The sequence below is a fragment of the Canis lupus genome, chromosome 6, assembly GCF_003254725.2.
Source record: "Canis lupus dingo isolate Sandy chromosome 6, ASM325472v2, whole genome shotgun sequence".
Classification (NCBI taxonomy): domain Eukaryota; kingdom Metazoa; phylum Chordata; class Mammalia; order Carnivora; family Canidae; genus Canis; species Canis lupus.
Genome location: NC_064248.1, coordinates 43,948,246 through 43,966,778, shown reverse-complemented (window position 1 = coordinate 43,966,778; position 18,533 = coordinate 43,948,246). Strand labels below are relative to the sequence as shown.

The window sequence follows — 18,533 nt, the reverse complement described above, 5'->3', positions numbered from 1 at the left end:
TCTTTCACCTTCTTTTGTTATTTAAAGAATATTTTCTCAGCAAATATAAAGTCTTGAGAATGGAAATTGTCTGTAACTCAGAAAGGGACTACAAGTATGAAAGTATTAGCAGCTAAAAGATATTTAATCCAGTTTACAGTTACTACTTGTGTTCTTGATCTTCCTGTATGAAACACGCATATTCTTTGGGGTCATATTGTTCATTTCCTCCATTGGATTTTTTAACACCAGATAGGGTGCTAAATCGGTATAAGTTTGTGCTTCTATCACTTAGGTTTCTAACATCTTCCATATTTAAAAAAAAACACACCCATAAATAAAGGTGCTAATGTTGGAAGGAGAAAGATCCTTTTATAAGCAACCTAACACAAGTGACTCCCTGCATAGAGGAGACTGTTACGAGACCTAACTCATGATTAAACACTGTCTATTTCACTTAACTGAATCATGTTTTTCTCATCTTTTTAGAACACTGTACATCTGTTAATTTTAAAGGTTCTTTTTATGTATCTAAGTTGAATAGGTATTAAGTAGTAGACTTCCAGCTTTTTACCATATATAACTATACAGAGGGCAGAGTATAGCTGTAAGTATTGCAAATTATAGTAGACCCTTGATAAAGCGGACGTGTGGTCTTATCCAGGGAGGTTTGGGTGGCGAGGAGTGGGTATTATTTCAGGGGCTACACCTTTGAGTTAGAAGAGAGCCCAACAGTTCTCAGTAACAATCTTAGCCACTCCTTCACTTTCTTGCCATGAGGATGGGTCGGTGTTCCAAACATCATCTGCACACAAGAAACTTGGATGTTGCTTACAGATGTCAGAGAAACCAACATCAGTTCTTTTTTTTCTTTAAAGATTTTTATTTATTTATTCATGAGAGACACAGAGGGAGAGGCAGAGATATAGGCAGATGCAGACTCTCTGCAGGAAGTCCGATGTGGGATCCCAGGACTCTGGGATCACGACCTGAGCTGAAAGCAAGCACTCAACCACTGAGCCACCCAGGCATCCCAACATCAGTTCTGAAAGAATCTTCTTTTCCTACTAAGAAAGACTACTGTTAACTTTTTCCAATTCGCAACATACCCCGCAAAGGAAAGCAAATGTAAAACATTATAATCTTTCTTTGTCTTCATGAAGTTTGGCTTTCTATATTTTTGTCCTACTTCCTAGAAGAGGCCAGTCTAGTTTAAAAACACACACACATCTACACACAAACACACATACATAACATTTTCAGATGCTGGCCGTAACAGATCTTGATCCTTTATGCCCCATCACAGATGTCCTAGTTCTCCCCTCTATGTGGACACATTGCTTCCTGCCTACTCTGTCCTGGCCCCTGTGTCATGGTCATCCTTGGTTTTACTTTTCCAGAGGATGCAGAATGCTTGGGATGTTACAATTTATAACCTGCTACATCAACAAATATCCAGTTGGCCTTTGAGATTTTATAGTGCAAGACTTTGGATAGGGGAAAGTGTTTTTGTGGAACCTGCATATTCCACTGTTGCCTCTCATATATCACAGCTCTCTTCACAGGCACCAAAAGCAAGGCATTTGCAAATGACCTCAGACCCCTGCCACATAGTTTTATTTTATTTTATTTTATTTTATTTTATTTTATTTTATTTTATTTTATTTTATTGGCTTCTAAGCATCTTTTATCTGAGTCATTTGACCCATTTCTGAGAGACCTTTGTAATTACCTTATTTGCTGTGAGTGGGAAATCTAAGGACCACTCGGATTGATTAGAGGCCTTGGTGGGAAAAATTTCTGATCTGGGATAATGTCATTTTAGACAATCAGGAATACCTGATTTTGATCTCCATAGGTCTATAAAATAAGTCTGAATAGCAAATTGTCTTAATGGTCATCGTTTCTTTTAAACAAGTAAGAATTGTCGTTCTGGTTTAAGGAAAAAACAGAAGATAACATTTCTTTTCAAACCCAGATGAAATTGTCATAGATTTGATAATATAATAAGATCACTGCTCATTGGTGGCAATATTTTGAATACCTGTTGAGAAACCCTTGATTTTGTAGCACAGTTGTCTTACGGGACCTTCAGGCCCCCACTGAACAGACCGACTAGTATTAGGATTCCTCAAAGTGTGGTATGAGATAGACTGTATCCTAATCCTACCCTTTGTCCCTTGTTGAGAAGATTCTGAAGGTGGGGACTGCAGATCTACATTTTGCCCAGAGCCTCTATGTAGCGCAAGCACTGCAGGGTGTCAGAGCCGCCACCCCCCAGGAGATAGATGGGTAAGCCTCCATGATCACCTGATTTACAATGAACTCTTGTCTCTCTTCTGTTTAGGTGCAAATGTAATCTCCACGCCACCGTGTGTGTGTATGACAACAGCAAACTGACCTGTGAATGTGAGCACAACACTACAGGTCCAGACTGTGGGAAATGCAAGAAGAATTATCAGGGCCGACCTTGGAGTCCAGGCTCATATCTCCCCATCCCCAAAGGCACTGCAAATACCTGTGAGTAACTTTGCTCTGTAACACTGGATTTTGTGCACGATGAGCTGATAGTTCCCTCAGTTTCACTTGCAATTGTGCTTTTACTCTCACGGTTATCTTGTTCCTCTTCGAAATGTGGCTAAAGCTTTAGTCTCTATTTTACGACTTGTAAGCACATTTTCACACTCGGATCATCTGTTAAATTCAGTCTTCCAACATTCACATCAAATGTGTTGGGAGATGATGGAAATCAGGAGACATTTTTTCTAAGTGGATGAAACAGGAGATGTTTGTTTTCTTGCCCCAGATTACTTTCCTATTAAAATGACAACAGCCTATTGTGTTGTTTAATAGGTTGCTTAACCTATTAAAACCCCCAACTATAACTTAATTTTAACCATAAACAACTCCAGAAATTCTCTACATGGTTATAATCCCATTTCCATTACTGGGTGACTTGAGTGATGCTTTTTCTGGAAGATGCTTCCCTGTCCTATTTTAGCTACAGCCTAATTTTGCCTAGTGAAATAATTGGCTTTTTCCAAATTCCAGCACTTGAGGTCATGCCTGGCATGGATCCTACAAGGAGAAGCCACCTTTTGCTACAGAGCGTGACTATAGGTACTGCATTAAGAAAAGGAATGTCTGAGCGCGGGTATTTACAGGAACCATGAGAGATGCCTCATTACCACTCATGCGTATACCCCACTAAAATCCCTGAACATCTACAGGAAGACATGCCCTGACACGCTCAGGGAGAGAAATGATTACTTCCAGAATAAACTGCCCAATTCCATGGATGGACTGAATTAGCCACTTGCAAAAGCCCCAGGTTCGCCCTCTTTCAAAAATAGAGGAGGGGTGAGGTTGGGAAGACACCCACGAAGTGAGAAGTAACAGAAATAGCAGGACAGTGAGCAGTGGGGGAATGAGGGCTTGAAAAGCCACTGGCTCTCTGTGAGGCTAAGAATGTTATCAGGTACTTCAAAGCAGCAGCTGTGAGAAACCAAAACCTAAAAACTAATATCACAGGAACCAGGACCTTATCAAGTTAAATGTAAGACTAATGGAGCGAGTAACAAGCCATGAAGTATGGGGGCATGAAATTATGATAAAATTTCTATGAAGCAGAAAAAAATATTCTTCAAAAGATTTAAAAAAGCATCCCTATTTGTAAGAGTGTTCGGTTTCTTTCTGTGTTAAAGAAAAAAATGGACAGTCTAGCTCCTAAAATTAATACATAAAGCTCTGTTAAGCAGAAATGTTGGCTTTTCAAGGCAATTTTATTAGCAGAGACTCTGTTGGCTGTCCTCAATTGTTCAGGGCCATAGACTCACGAATTTGGAAGGCATCATGAGGTTATTTGTTTATGAGACCCTGTGGCTGGCTACCAAGAATCCCTATCACCACACTTGTCATATTTACTTTAAAGGTCTCCCAAAATGAAAGTGGCTCAGATTCCATTTTCAGTGTCTGCTGCTGCTTTAGCGTGACAGGATGGAGCAGAGGAAGGCTCACCAACACTTGCTAGCATTCTGGCTCAACCTCAGGGCCGGCCAACTTGTCAGAACTATCCCAGAAAGGCAGGTGGCCTGAGCTGCTGTGTTGGCTTCTATGATGTGAAAGTAGTAACAGTTCTTACCTCATAGGAATTTTGAGAGACTTGAAAAGCTACTGCATGTAATGTGTTCAGCATAACACCGGACACAAAATAAGTGTTCAAAACTAATTTTAATTTTAGGATTTTTTTCATAAAGTATACTTGTTCATTATTGGACATCTTTGATTGTTATAAAACTTATTTCTTAATGCTATTTTTGAGTATGTCCTAATTTCCAATGATTTTTTTTTCTTTAAGTAGTAAAAGAGCTATATGGATGCCAGTTTCTTTTCTACTCCAGATTAACATCATCAAATTCTATTTCATATAATAAGATTTTCATGTCTCCTGCTGGGTTGCTTGCCCTAGAGGCCCTCTAATTTTTTAGTGTCGAAATGTCAGCCAAACACAGGACTTTTGCCAGTCCTATGATTCTTATTTCATATCGGCTTTTTCTTATATGCATGCATACATGCTTGTGTGTGTGCGCACATACACACATACACACACACGACTCTATGTGGTGCACCACGAGTCAGTTATTTAAGAGGAACACTTAGGATATGCCATATCCTAATACAAAAATACGAAACCTAAGAAGTATAAAAAGAATAGCTACAGTCTCTGAACCCTCAACATCAACTCTTCAATGGCCTAGAAACACCATGCATCTTGGATAATCTCTTGATTTAGCAGAATCTCAGCAGCCAGGATCATTTTTTAATAGGAAGGTCAGTTCCTGCCTACTCTTAGCAAAAGAACTAAAAGAACTTTATTAAACCATGAAATTATAAGATCTCCCTTCACAGACAGTTAACCCATCATTCAGAGGACCCTAAACTCGGAAGCATATGACTTTGGAAGTCCTGAATTCTGGAGCATCACCAAGGCCACATTTATAAGGAGCACATAGAGCCAGGAGAGAAGAATACAGAGCCCCAGCATTCTAAAATAGAGCTGTCCCTATAATGTGCGAGACACATCACGTTTCCCTATGCTCATCACTACAACAGACTCGGTGGAAGCAGAAGTAATGACTCTTGTGATTACACTTTATTCACCATGCTTTCTAGTGGAGACTCAGTGTGTTTTCTTGGGAGATATATATATATTATATATAATATATATATATCCATATAATCTCAAAATGTTTTCCTTATTTCTCTACAAAGCTTGTGTTTTCTCTGTAAGACATCTTTCTTCTTCTCCCTGTTGATCTGCATTCTATTTTTGATAGTATTCCCAGTATCCTTTGAAGTTCTTTTCCATCTTCCAAGTAGATAGCAACTCTGTCCAACTTTGTGCTTCCTTATGATTCACTTGATTGTTATTGTCCAGCTCGTGAATAAAAGTATTAAGTAAAAAAAAACCTCTTTAAATTTTTGATCCGATCCCTATGGATTAACACACAATATTTTTTATATCAAGATGCTGAAATCTCAACAGTCAACCTTTAGGAACTATAACTCTAAGAAAGATACAATATCGTCTATGCCTCTGCTTCCTGAGGTGGGTTCTGTGACCCTTTACAGAATTTCATGGCCAAATAAGTTTGGAAAATGCTGTAAATTATAATGACTCTAAGATACTCATATTACCTTATTAAAAACATTTGAGAATCCTATAGTAAAGTATTATATTTTGCCCTGTGTTTCCCAAACTTAACTGTTCATGGAACACTTAATAACTTTCTATAAAACACTCTTTCGGGGACCGACTACTCGAAGCAATTTCTACAGCCTAGTGATAACAAATGTCATGAAGAAAGACTTAGAAAGCCCATCCAGTTTCTCTGTATACAATCTTTCACTTTCTTCTTACCTACACAGTCTAATATTCTTCAAAGAGAGAAAATTAAATTGTTCTGACATTGACATTATTTGTTTGTTCAGAAATCCAACTTGAATTGTTACACAATATCTAGAGCTCCTCTGAGTAATGGAAAGTAATTTGGTGATCATTCTATTATTTTCTCTAGGATTAAATTCACATTGACCAATTTATATTTTCCCAGGTGTGCACATGTGTGTATCATTATCCAGACAGTTTCCTAAGTGCTTTACATGCATTTAGTTCATTCTTAACTCACAACACTCTTATAAGGTAGATGCTATTAGTTTCATTTTATAGATATGGAATCTGCTGACTGCTGAGGGCAGATATCTTGTTTAAGGTTTCCAAGACTAGTCGGGGTGAAAGGGAGGATTTAAACCCACGTATGTCTTGACTCCAGGGACTGCACATTGCACTATATTGCTTCTCAGGTTAAAGTTCAGTGACTTCCTCTATTCTCCACGGGGCTAGGAACATTTTGACACCTGTTCAAATAAGCCAGTCTTATCCAGAGACTCCACTTCTGCCCTTGCCTTAAATTTTTCGAGCTCTCCACCCCCACCTCTTCTCAGTCCATGGTTTTCCCCTTGTCATTTCCATCTATTCCTGTGGTTTTAGTTCTCACTGATACTGGTTTAATAGTAATCAGTCATTACAGCCTGGCATCCTTCTAATGAATCCAGACTGATTTTTCCAGCTGTTTACGAAGATCTCAAAGTCAACATGCTAGATACTAGATTTATTCCTTTCTCTAATTGCCCTTCTCTCATCTTTATTTTAACTCTCCTTTTTCAAGGCTGCCCCTTAAGGCCAACTTCTCTCTACAGCTCACCTAGATCCTCCCAGGCAAAATCAATTGCTCTTTGCGCTCTAGATTCTTGATAGTGTATGTCCACTTACAATTGGTTGACTTTCTATAACCAAAATTGTAATAATAATAATGGCCACTTCTATCAAGTTTGCCATTGACTTTTATAGTTTGTGAAGGGCTTTAAGTGCATTCTTATGTTAAATCCTTATACTAGTCATCATGGGGTATGTACTATTTTTATCCACATTTGACAAATAAGGAACCACAGCCACACAAAGATTAATAAGTAAGTTGTCCCAAGGTCCCACGGTGAATGCATTACAGAACAAGACTTAAACTCAGATCTATCTGACTTAGAAGCTAAAATGTTAGCAATTTAAGAATAAGACCATACTGTATTCCTGGCCTTTATAAATATTTGTAGAATCAACTATTTGGTGAATGAGTAGGTAAACCTAAATAATGCTGTAATGTGCACATGGGTACATTGACCTCCCATCCATCTTCCCATGTCTCCTGGAATGTGTGGTCTTCACAGCTCAGCAGCTCTAACACAATGGTCTTCAATCTCCTACAGGAAAAGTCAGCTATCTTGGAGGAAATAAAATGGGAAAGTGACTCACATTTTTTTCATGGGTGTTCATGGCCCATCCAGCCATCTAGAGATGGCACATTGGCTGACTGATCTTCACAGACCTCCCCCATGGCATTCATGGCCTCAGTGACTTGAGCATTCTCAGGCTCTGTCCACCAGCCTTTCAGGCTCAGAACCCCGATTCTATCAGCACCTTAAGAGAGTACTTTCCTCTCAGAGCCTTATTTGTGTGAACCAAGCTGCTGGCCCAATATCTAAAACCAGAATACCAAATTATTCTTGTATAGCATTAATCCACAATCCTTATCTGAAGCTCACGGGACCAAATATGATTTGAAATTCAAAATTGTTAGGATCCTAAAGGTAGTACATATATTATAGACATATATTATGTCCATACCCACAGCACAATGTAAGGTAGCACCATTTAATCAAACATTTTAATATTTCAGCAGCAAACCCATGATTATTCTCACCTCATACCCCTTCCAGTCAGGTTTGGCCACCAAATTAGCTCAGAGCATGTTATGTTGTGCTGCCAGTGATTTTTTGGGGGAGAAAAAAAACTTTTAGTTTTTAGAACTGTTTTTTTGTTTTTGTTTTTTGAAGATTGGAGAGAAATACAACAAATTAAGAGATTATAGTATGGAGTAGTTGTTAGAGGCACAAGCTCTGAAACCTGGACCTCTGGATTCAGATCTGTTTCCTTCCCAACGGGTAGAGACGATCTTGGGCAAGCTTTTTGTGTTTGGATTTCCCCCCTCTGAAAAATAAACCTGAGTGCTGACCTCAGAGGATTGTCATAAAAATTAAATGGATTAATACACATAAGGTATTTAGAACAGAGGCAGGCACATAGTAAGCACACAACAAAGTGAGATGCTACTGTCATTATAATTTCACTGAGATCTAACACGTCGACTCATCCCAGCCTGATGAGTAAATTCTCTCTGTGGAGACAGCAACTATATAGGGAGATAAATTGTGTCCAAAACCCAATTTATGCATCCAGAATATGAGATAACAGTGATGGTATTCAGAATATTTAAGTCCTTATGACCAGTGTATTCTCTGCCTCGTAATTAAGACTCTTTGCAGAGCCAGATAATAATCAGAAGGTTGTTTGGTGAGCATGGGATCAGGAAATTTAAATGACTTTAATGCTAATAACATGAGGCTGAGACATCCTGACGCATCCATCTTGCCACAGAGTCAGCCTGCCTAATGCCAACAGAACACTGAAGGTCTGAAAGCTTTCAGGTCACCCTCCCCTCTTCCTGAGACAATGCTGGGCCAGCAGTGCTACCATATGCCTCAAAATGCTCCTCATTCTAGGCTTCTCCCTTCTGATTGGCTGTTCTCCCATTCTTCAGATATGTCAATAGGCTACATCAGGTTGAGGTCACCTCTGCCAAGTCTGTCACATACACTCAGGTCCTAAACCCCTTGTGCTCTTGTAAGATGAGTGTACCTAACTTTGATTGGATCATTTATATGATGGTTTCATGGCACAATTCTGTGAAGGCAACTTTATTTCCTTCACCTTCGAGCTCCTAGTAGACAGCTCACTGTACCTCCTCTCAACACAGTGGGCTTCTGTGTTGACCAGGGCTAGAAGGACATTGGAAGCAATTCCTCCAGGATACAAGTGAGGCTGCAGAATGGTTTGTCCCTCATCACTCACCTCTTATTCAACTGGGTTTTTGGAGTTATAGCTTGTGATGGCTGCAGCCTGGCTTCTTCTGAAGATCCAGTCATCTGCTTGATAGGCTTTTTTCAAGCTATCTATCACAATAGTGGCAATATTTCCTCTCAATCTGAGGCATGCCAAATCTGTGTCCCTTCTGATTTCCTCGATGAAAAGCTGCTGACTTTGCATTGATTCTCAGAAGGAATTACGACTTTTGGCACTGCATTAGTCTGCTTCAGAAGATTAGGGTGTTTGTTTTGTGGCCTAGCTATGCCCCCTTTAGCCCTTTACTTAGTGGGAGGGTTAGAAAAATCACAGGAAGAAGGAGAAGGAGAAAATAATTATATAATTCTACTAAGTGCTCACCCTTGCAGCAGACTCCCTTTAAAACGAACGTTAAAATAAATATAGGAGTGGGGAGGGCTAGTTAAGGAGTCAAGTGCCTACAAGCCGAGCACCTTCTAATTTTTTTTAGCACATGAAGCTCTTCGGCTTATTCAACATGTATGTGTATCTCTGACTGAAGCAGCATTTCTCTTCTAGAAGAAGCAACAGTATTAAACTCATAGACCATGTATTGAAGAACCTTCTGGTGAAGCTCATGCATACGTGTGCTTCATTTCCTCAGTGAAAGCTTAGCAGTGTTTCAGTAAACAAGAATTAGGAATTACCAGTTCCAATGTTGAATATAAAGGTGTTGGCTTGGACAAGGCTCTTGCTTCTCTTTGTGCCTTCAGTTTCTTCTTTTGTAAAGTGAAAGGCTCCATGAGATTATTTCATAACTCCCTTTCTGCTCTTCATTTTTAAGTTACTCTTTCTAAATCAGCTTACCTGGTCTCATGCTTCCTTTCTGTCCACCTATCATGTATTTATCTTTTGCAAGTATTTTTGAGGTTGTTTCATAGATGGATTTGCCCTAATGAAGCTTAAATTTCAGGATTCCTCACTAGAATCCTTCTAAACTTTAAAAAAAATGACTTTCATATATAATTTTGTATTTTAAAGTTAATATTCCTTTTCTCCCAGATTTGACTATGCTTTAGACCCACAACATCTGGATTTGCCCCTGGGTGGCTTAGGGAAAAAGAGAGATACAAATAAGAGTATCCAAATAGGAGTTTAAAAGGAGATGTGAGAGAAGGAATAGAAGGAAAAGAGCCAAATATGAAATGAGTTTACCCAGTTGAGCACCAGGTTGCGTTTTGAGCCTCTGCTCCACTTTCTGGAAGGCAGAGTCGTGAGGGGCATCTGTACATTGTATAACTCTGGCTACCAGAATGGAGGAAATGTCCAGAAAGAACAAAAATTTCCATTAATACTGAACTCTGAGAAATGTTTCCGTGGAACATTTTATATGGGCCAAGATCATACTATGACCAAAAAGTATTTTCACTGTGATAGAAACCTTCTTGGAAATAAGTGACAAAGTTTTGATCAAATATACATTGAACAGCTTCTTCTGTATCAGACATTGTCCTGAGCAGATTCCAGAAATACAGACAGGAATGAGGTGTGATGATTGTCCCTCAGAACTCTCAGGCAAAGACACAAACAATTACAAATAGAAGTTGGTCAGTTTCTCAGGGAGGACTCTACAAGGGGTGTGCAATCACAGGGAGTGGCTAATCCACATCAGAGAGATGAAGAGGAAGGGGAGAAATAACTTCCGAGCTCAATTTTAAAGGTTAAAAAAATATATTCTTTACATAATGCTTGTCACTTCACAGGGAATGTTAACTGCCAACATGTGTCTAGACAATCTTCCTGAGAGTAATGTGACTCTCCTTCCCATGGTTTACAGGCACTGTCTCTGTTTTAAGATGGAATTGTGTTCATTGATTCATCCCTTAGAGACCCCAAAGAAACCCAGCCTTTCACGAAATGAATTGTAGCCTTGTCTTATTCCAGAGGCATTTGGAAGACTTCTCCTGGCTTGCCTGTAGCCTTTGTAATGGATGTAATAGGTTTATTAAAATCTTTAGTTGTCTGTAGGGAATCAAAAACAAGGTGTTTGGATATTATAATAAGGAACATTTGGAAAAACCATAACATTTGAAAATATACTAATGGACATCCCCTGGTGTTCAGTTATTTGCCACTTCAAAAATCTTTATCCTGATGAAAAGTTTAAAAATCTTTTCAGCAATTGCCATTTTATAGCAATGGAATAGAAAGTGACTCACCTGGCAACACCTCAAAACACTGTGAGCCACAAAAATGAGGAAGAGGCTGAATTTTAAGCATCCAAAATGTTAGGTAATAGAAAACATCTTCATGAGGAAAATAGGATCGTATAATGGCCCTGCTTGGCGAGCTTTGTATAGCTGCAGTGAACATTCCTCCCTGTACTGGCATCCCCAAAGGAATTGAGACATTTCTACATCTTTCTAAAGTATTCAGCTGCAGCAAGTACTGCATCAAATAGTCTTGCAGGTTTGCTCTCCATTGTGTCTGGCCAAACACCCTGAGAACTTCGCCTTGCATTATGCATGGCCCTCTAGCTCCGTGTAAGTTTGAAAATACCAAAAAAGTCTCTTCCTGCCACCCTAACTTCCATCCTCTTTGACGGATTACAAAAGGCAAGCGGTTCCAATAGAGCAGGATTTTCGATCATGGGGAAATTTGGAGCTTCTGCAATTGATACTAAAATTATGATGCTGCCATCATACCTCACTCAACAGAGGATTTACAAAGAGGAAAAAAAGGAAAGATTCGGTACCAAGTCACTGTCACGCTGCAGCAGACAGTCTGCTGACGTGTTGGGTCAGGAATTCAGCAGTCCTTTGAAGAGATTGCATTCAGCTTGAAATGCAGTTCAGAGGGCAGAGCTAAAACACAGAAATGGAAATTCAGATTTCCAGTTTTGGTTGAAGAATGATCGTAATTAAGCTGAAGCACTATAAACTCTGTGCTTTAAAATCAAGAGATTTTTAAATGTATTTAATAACTAAAGATAAAATTTTATTCCTTCCAAGGTTTTAAAAAAAATCATGGTAAGCTTTAATCCCTCTTTAAAGCCCTCCCTTTAAAGAAATAGGAAAGTAGCTCTTGGTTTTAAAGAACAAACCTAGAAATCTCTGAGTAAGGTACAATGATTAAACAAGTTATGTTAAATGTTAAATGTTAAAACAAGCAGAGGGCAGTTGTTTGAAGATAAATACAAAAATAGAAGTTTAATGATTCCTACGTTTACCACCTGTTAGGAGTACACTCCAGTGATGTGGAGAACAGGCCTGAACAGCTCATTAACAGCTATCACTTATTAGCTGTGTACCATGTGTCAGACATTTTTATGGATTATTTCATTCAATCCCCCCCAGCAGCCCTATGCAGTAGATATTATTAACCCCTTTCAGGTGAGGAAATAAGCATAGAGAGGCAAGGAACTTGCCCCAAATCACCTAGCTAGTCAGTAACCAAGCAGGACTCTCACCTGGTCCTGTCTGAGTCCCATCTCCTGCCCTCCTTGGCACCACTACCCAAATATAGTGAAGAAGATGTAAATCTCAGACTCTTAATCAGCGATATCTATCATAGTGTTGCTTGCTTGGTGAACCAACTATATTAATAATAGTAATCTGCAGCAAAGATGGGTATAATACACACTACCTGCCAAGCAGCAGTTTGAGTGCTTTGCATTCATCAATTTGTGTAATCCTTGCAATAACCCTCAGAGGTAGAAAATCAGGCTACGGAGAGCATAAGCAACTTGCCCCAGGTCGCACAGTCAGTGAGTCTAGGAGCAAAGCTTCAAACCCAGACAGCCTGGCTTCTGTGCCCCTGCTCTTGGCTAGGAATTTTCAGGGGACAGACTAAATGCCCGTCCACATTTGAACCAAGTCCACTACACTCTAAAATGGTCCCACCACCTTAGCACAACCTGTAAATTAAAGTGGAAGCTGGGAAAATGGATGAAGTCCATGATCGATATGAACAGCCTAATGTATTCTTGAATTATTCTGCTCAATTAAGTTTCTATTACACACTTTAATTCACATATCTGACAAGTAAAAGAGGACTAAAAATGATGGTTATGTGAAATTAATCAAATAAAGGGCCAAATGACTTTCAGCAGCCAACCTATGCATCTCATAACACATTTAAAGAGATCTAGTGCATTTGTGGGTATATTTGCACAGGTCCACTTAGTGTATATTTGGCACTCTGTGCCCAGAACATAAGCCTCGCTTAAAATCTGTTTTGCACCACATACAAACGTCCGTTAACTTTACAGGCAGGCACAAAATGTTTGATGTCATGAAGTTGTCTTGAACCAGCTGTTGATTGAAGTGGAGCATTAGTTTTCCAGCCCTGATAAGTTCAGGAGTTCTAGAATGAAAGCAAAATGTTTTTGATGGATGAATACAATCTTGCTTTTTCTGTGCATATTTCCTAATGATCTGAATGCTATTAAGTGTTAAGTTTCTGAGATTTGTATTTAAGTTAAAGATGGCATGTATTAATAACTGTCTAACAGTTTTTCTTTATTGTTTTCTTTCTCTCTGCAGGTATCCCCAGTATTTCCAGTATTGGTAGTAAGTAAAAAAAAAAAAAAAAAAAAAAAAGAAAAGAAAAAAAAAGAAAAAAAAAGAAAAAGAAAAAGAAAAAGAAAAACCACCAAACCAAGTCTAGGCTAGCTTTGTTTTCTTGTTGAGCTCCTAAGATCTATTTTCCCAGTGTCCATTTCTGATGTAAGAGGGTATTTTCTTTGTGGATTGAACTGTTGTTCTCTGCACAGATATAGTCAAAGCACAGATAAAATAGTCATCGCTGTGTAACCTCGCTGGGGACATGCCAGCACCACAGCTCCCCCAACTGCTTTTGACCAATGAAGCCACCTCTCCAGAGGCGCAATTGCTTAGGAAACCATTTCTCATTTAACAGACATATAAGCCGTCCTATTTACCCATACTTAGTAACCCACAACAAATTGAACTTTCTCCTTAGGACTGGATGGATTTCTACCGTAATTTTTAAAAGCAGAGAATGAATACCAATGAATGCTTTAGGCATATTCATTAGAACCCAGTGAAAACGCCATGAAACCAGAGGGAGGGAATTTTAGTAATTTATTACATGCCAGTTTTTGTGAAGGCCTGAAAGAGGCAGGTTGGTGATCATTAGTCTTTCTGGGGGAACGAAGGGAAAAAAAAAACAAAAACAAACCTCGGTATGTACATTTCTCCCTATGAAAATACAGTGATTCATCTTTTCCTGACCACTTAGGCTTAAGTTTGATAGAGAATGGGGTATAGAAAATATATACAAAATTTAGGAATCCAACTAACCAGAAATTCCTGCAAGAAATCTTTTAGGAGAAATAGAAGCAGTTGAAAGAGAAGTCCCTCTTCAAGCTTCTTGGAACATTTCTCCAGTCCCATTGCAGTGTCCCTTCTTCACCCATAAAACAATGACACTCCAACACCAAGCCTGAGGTGCTCATTCAGGAAATGCCCCCCACAGCTTTGCAGAGCAGCATCTCACATTTCTGTATTTCCCACCATGTCTCTCTGATGGCTAAGTCCTTCGCAGGCTGCTGAATCACCCATTCAAACAAAGAGCTGAGGAGGCAGAGATTACACCCTGTAAGTGATCACTGTGGTCACCCCTCGCAGCCCTCATCGTCGTGGGTGCTGTGGCACCCAGGGTGACTGCGTGCGAACAGCCGTTGAATACCCAACATCCATCCTCAAAGCAGTACTTGATAATTTGGATAAAACAGCTTCCCACTTCATATAAATGCACCGTCAGGTCTTCCACTTTGTAAATCAAGCCAGTTTACTTAAGCTCGCCAACAGGCCTGGACGCAGATTTGTTAAGCACGAGCCGTGTGTTAAATGCCATGAAAATCAGCAGCTCTGTCAATAGACGTAGCGTTCACAACCCTTTAGATACCAGCCTAATGCTACCAGCCTGGCCTTTCTGGTCTTGTTGAAATGGCACCAGTTCTACAAACTGGCAGGTGAACCTTCAGCTCTCATAGTGTCTATGTTCTGCTTTAGTATTTCCCTGGCATTTGCCTAAGTGTGTGTGTATACACACACACACACACACGCACACGGCCCACAGCGGGCTCCTTTCAGGCCTTGACAATCTCATTTACGTATATGCATTTTAGGACGAAAGGGAACCAAATGGTAGCCAGCAGAGACAGCTCATTGGAGGCCGCGATGGCCGTCTGACCTGTCAGATTGTCAGAAATGGATGGATGGAAAGTAGTTCTTGGGCGCTGGGTGTGTTTCTGTTCGGAGTGTCAGTCGTGTGTTGCATGGACCCTCTGACTGTACCGCTCACTCCCCATCTCATCCGGCCGCCTCCACCACATGCCCCATGTCTGAGCATCAGCAGATGTTGACCTTTTACACACTGATTCAGGAAATTCCAGTTTTGTTTTGCTTCATTTTATTTTGAAATCAGTGGTGACCCGAAAGGATGCTGTGTTGTGCCTCTAGGAAAATTTAACTCCTTAATACCTCACCAAACCTTCTGACGAATAATGTCCTAATTTGTGACCTGCGTTCCTTATGCCTCTGGCTGCTCTGCTAGGATGGCAGTGGGAGTCCCCTCAGATTTCTCCAGCAAATAGGACATAAAAGCTGCCAGGATGTTCCCAACATCCCACACAACTGGCTTGCCTATTGCTGGCTTTAAAGTCGAGAGATTTACGATCAAGCCATCCAACACGAGAGTATCTTCTGGGCTGCTTAAACAGCATTCGCACGTTCCTTCTTTGTGGGCTCATAAGGCGCTTGTTGTATGCACTAGTGGATTCCTTTCCTCTCCAAAGGGCAAGAATTCATGCTAGATGACTCGCTGCCTATTCCAGAGGGCGCAGGAATGGGCTTCCAAGGTATGAGCCAAAGAAGAGGGAGTCGCTTGGATTTTTAACTAAGTTTGGGGGTTCACCAGGGCTTCTTCCTTTATCCCAAAGAAGGAATCAATGAGCATAATTTCGCCAAGTATATAGACAATGCCATTTTAACAGTTGTAACACCCCCAAGGTTCCTATCATCAAAGCATACCGCAAGGAAAGTGAATGATACATACTTTTGATGTAAATTATTGATGTATGTAACCATAAGTTGACATACATATACTATATACACAATAACTGAGGACTTCGGAGCCCTAGGAGATTTCAGTATAGGTCTCCAACTGTCAACACTGTAATTAAGGTTCAAATGCATGGACAGAGTGGTCATCCTTTCTGATCATCTGCTAAAAATGTTTTTGAAACAGATTTCCCATTAAGGTCATTTGTACCTGCTGTTGTCTATTTATTAGGAAATGGGTTTCCCAATCATTTCTAAGGTACTTGATTTAAAACTTGGTCATTTTGATGTGCTTTGGCCGTGGCTGAAAAAAACTGGTGATATTGTCAGCAATTAATGAATCCCAAAATAGATGTATAGTCATTTGAGCCTTGTGATCTCTGTTTTTACCTAATGTGGCAGTAATTCATTCAGGCTTCATTTTTTATATATATATAAAATGCATCACACACTTAGAAGTAAACATTCATGATTTTATCCAAGTGAACATTTGTTGATGTTGATGATGCAAATTAATAGTCGGTTTGGTGTGGATGTTTTTGCTAGAGTGATAAACTAATCATTACCTTCTAGCATATGTTATCTGATCCTTAGTCCCGAAAAGCAAGCGATTTCACTAATTATGTTAAACAGTATATTTTAAAGACCATAATTGGAAGACAAACTGGCCTAACGTGCAAATAGCTTTGTGTGGATGCTTATCACTTAAGAAAGCAGGTGACAGAGGAGTCAGAGATGAAAGGTAGGCCAGCCACTGAAACGAAAGATCACATCAGGAAACACCATTTCAAAAAACTTGGCATTTTTTTTAAGTAAATAAAAGTATGTCTTGGAATAGCAACAAAAGAAGAGAAATGTAAACATTCTATGAACCCAAGTATGCATTATTTCTTTAAATTCCTTTGAAGTGATTGAGGTCATGATACATAAAGCATAGAATATTGATGGAGGTGTTTGGCTGTCCCCTCCTGTCTACCTCATTCCATGAGAAAGAGTGGTTCACTTCAGGGAAATATTCCATTTTCTTGTTTTCCCTTATAATGAGCATTGCCTTCATCGTGGAGTTAAAACTTCATCTCTAATTTGATTTAATTGACAGGGCTGTTAAACAACGGAAATGCTACCCACAGGGATCCATCAGCCTGTCGAGAAAGCCCAGAGATGTTTTCTTACTTGAAAATATTTGATGCCAATTGGAGACCTTATAAAGGTTGTTTTCCATACAGCATCCAAATATTTTTGTTCAGTGCCCATTTACTGTAGGAACCTGGATCGTGAGGAAAATAACAAGGTTAATCATTTCCCCACCCAAGGGTTATTAATAATCATGTTGATGCTATCCAGAGAGCTGCTGAGTTTGTTTGTTTTTTTCCCTTTGCTTTAATACTTCTAAATCCCCCCAAATAAAAGTTTCATTTGAGTTGCCCTTTAACTAATTAGGTTTTATATAATGAGGGAAAAAATGATCAGGCTAGTGTAGCTATATGGCAAATTGCATGGTGTGCTACATTAATTTTGAACTGTTTGCTGATGTTCCGGAAGGAAATCTCAGGTCCCAGGTGAAATGCCTTTGGGACTTCTGTTATATCATGTGCCCAGTATCCTCATCACAGATCCATTTCATATTTGTGTGACTAGCATTTCACATTCACGAAACCTTTGTGGTTATCCTAAAACTGAATGAACATTAGGACATAGCTACTGCTTTAATCCTGAAGAATAAATAAAATATTACAGTGAAGGAGAAGCAAAGATCCTCTACCTAAAAAAGGGGGAAAAGGAGATGTTTAGTAATATTATCAACAATTGCTCACCTTGAGCAAATTGACTTTTTTCATATGTTAACCTCTTCCCAGGTGAATTTAGAATGCCAAGCCACTTTTTAAGTGTGAGCTGCTATCTGTACCTTTGCTGTTATCTCTGTGGGGGGCAACTGGAAATTCCTAGCCAAGGCCTTTGAAAGACCCCATGATGAACCTTCAAACATGTAACTGTGAACTCCCGCACTAAGTGTGTGGGTATCATTGACATCTTCTTGGAATATAAATAAGGAGCTGGCCAACTAAGTGCTTCACTTCCTGGGAAGAATTAGAGCTTTTGCTCAGAACTGGAGGGAGATGTTCCCATATGTCTATAGAATTCCATTTTACAAATGATGAATCTGAGGCTCGGAGTGGCCTAGTAACTTGACCAATATAATACGACGAGAAAGGCCCATTTGACTTCACAAAAGTTATAACGTTATACCAAATAGAAGAGGTTAGAAAGAAAAATTCTAGATTTTATTTACTCTTACTGCAGACTCTTTCCAATCCACCACACTGCACCTTAGGCCTGTTGATCCTCAAATTGATCCATTTTTGTGCACAAAAATTTAGTGTCCTGGAGAAAAACGGTTTATTTTCTGGTATCTCACTGTGTTGTCAACAGAAGTTTCAAACATCTTGTGTGAGGAGAGGAAGTAGGGGACTGCG

At 39.5% G+C, this 18,533-nt stretch overlaps 1 protein-coding gene across 1 annotated transcript in view; it reads left to right on the top strand.

The window, feature by feature from the left end:
• NTNG1 (netrin G1) overlaps window positions 1-18,533 on the top strand; it is a 308,746-nt gene that overhangs the window by 225,063 nt on the left and 65,150 nt on the right. Inside the window, exons 4-5 of the mRNA XM_049111819.1 lie at window positions 2,327-2,499; window positions 13,516-13,542. Of these exons, the coding sequence (XP_048967776.1) occupies window positions 2,327-2,499; window positions 13,516-13,542 (200 nt within the window). The remainder of the gene's footprint in view (window positions 1-2,326; window positions 2,500-13,515; window positions 13,543-18,533) is intronic.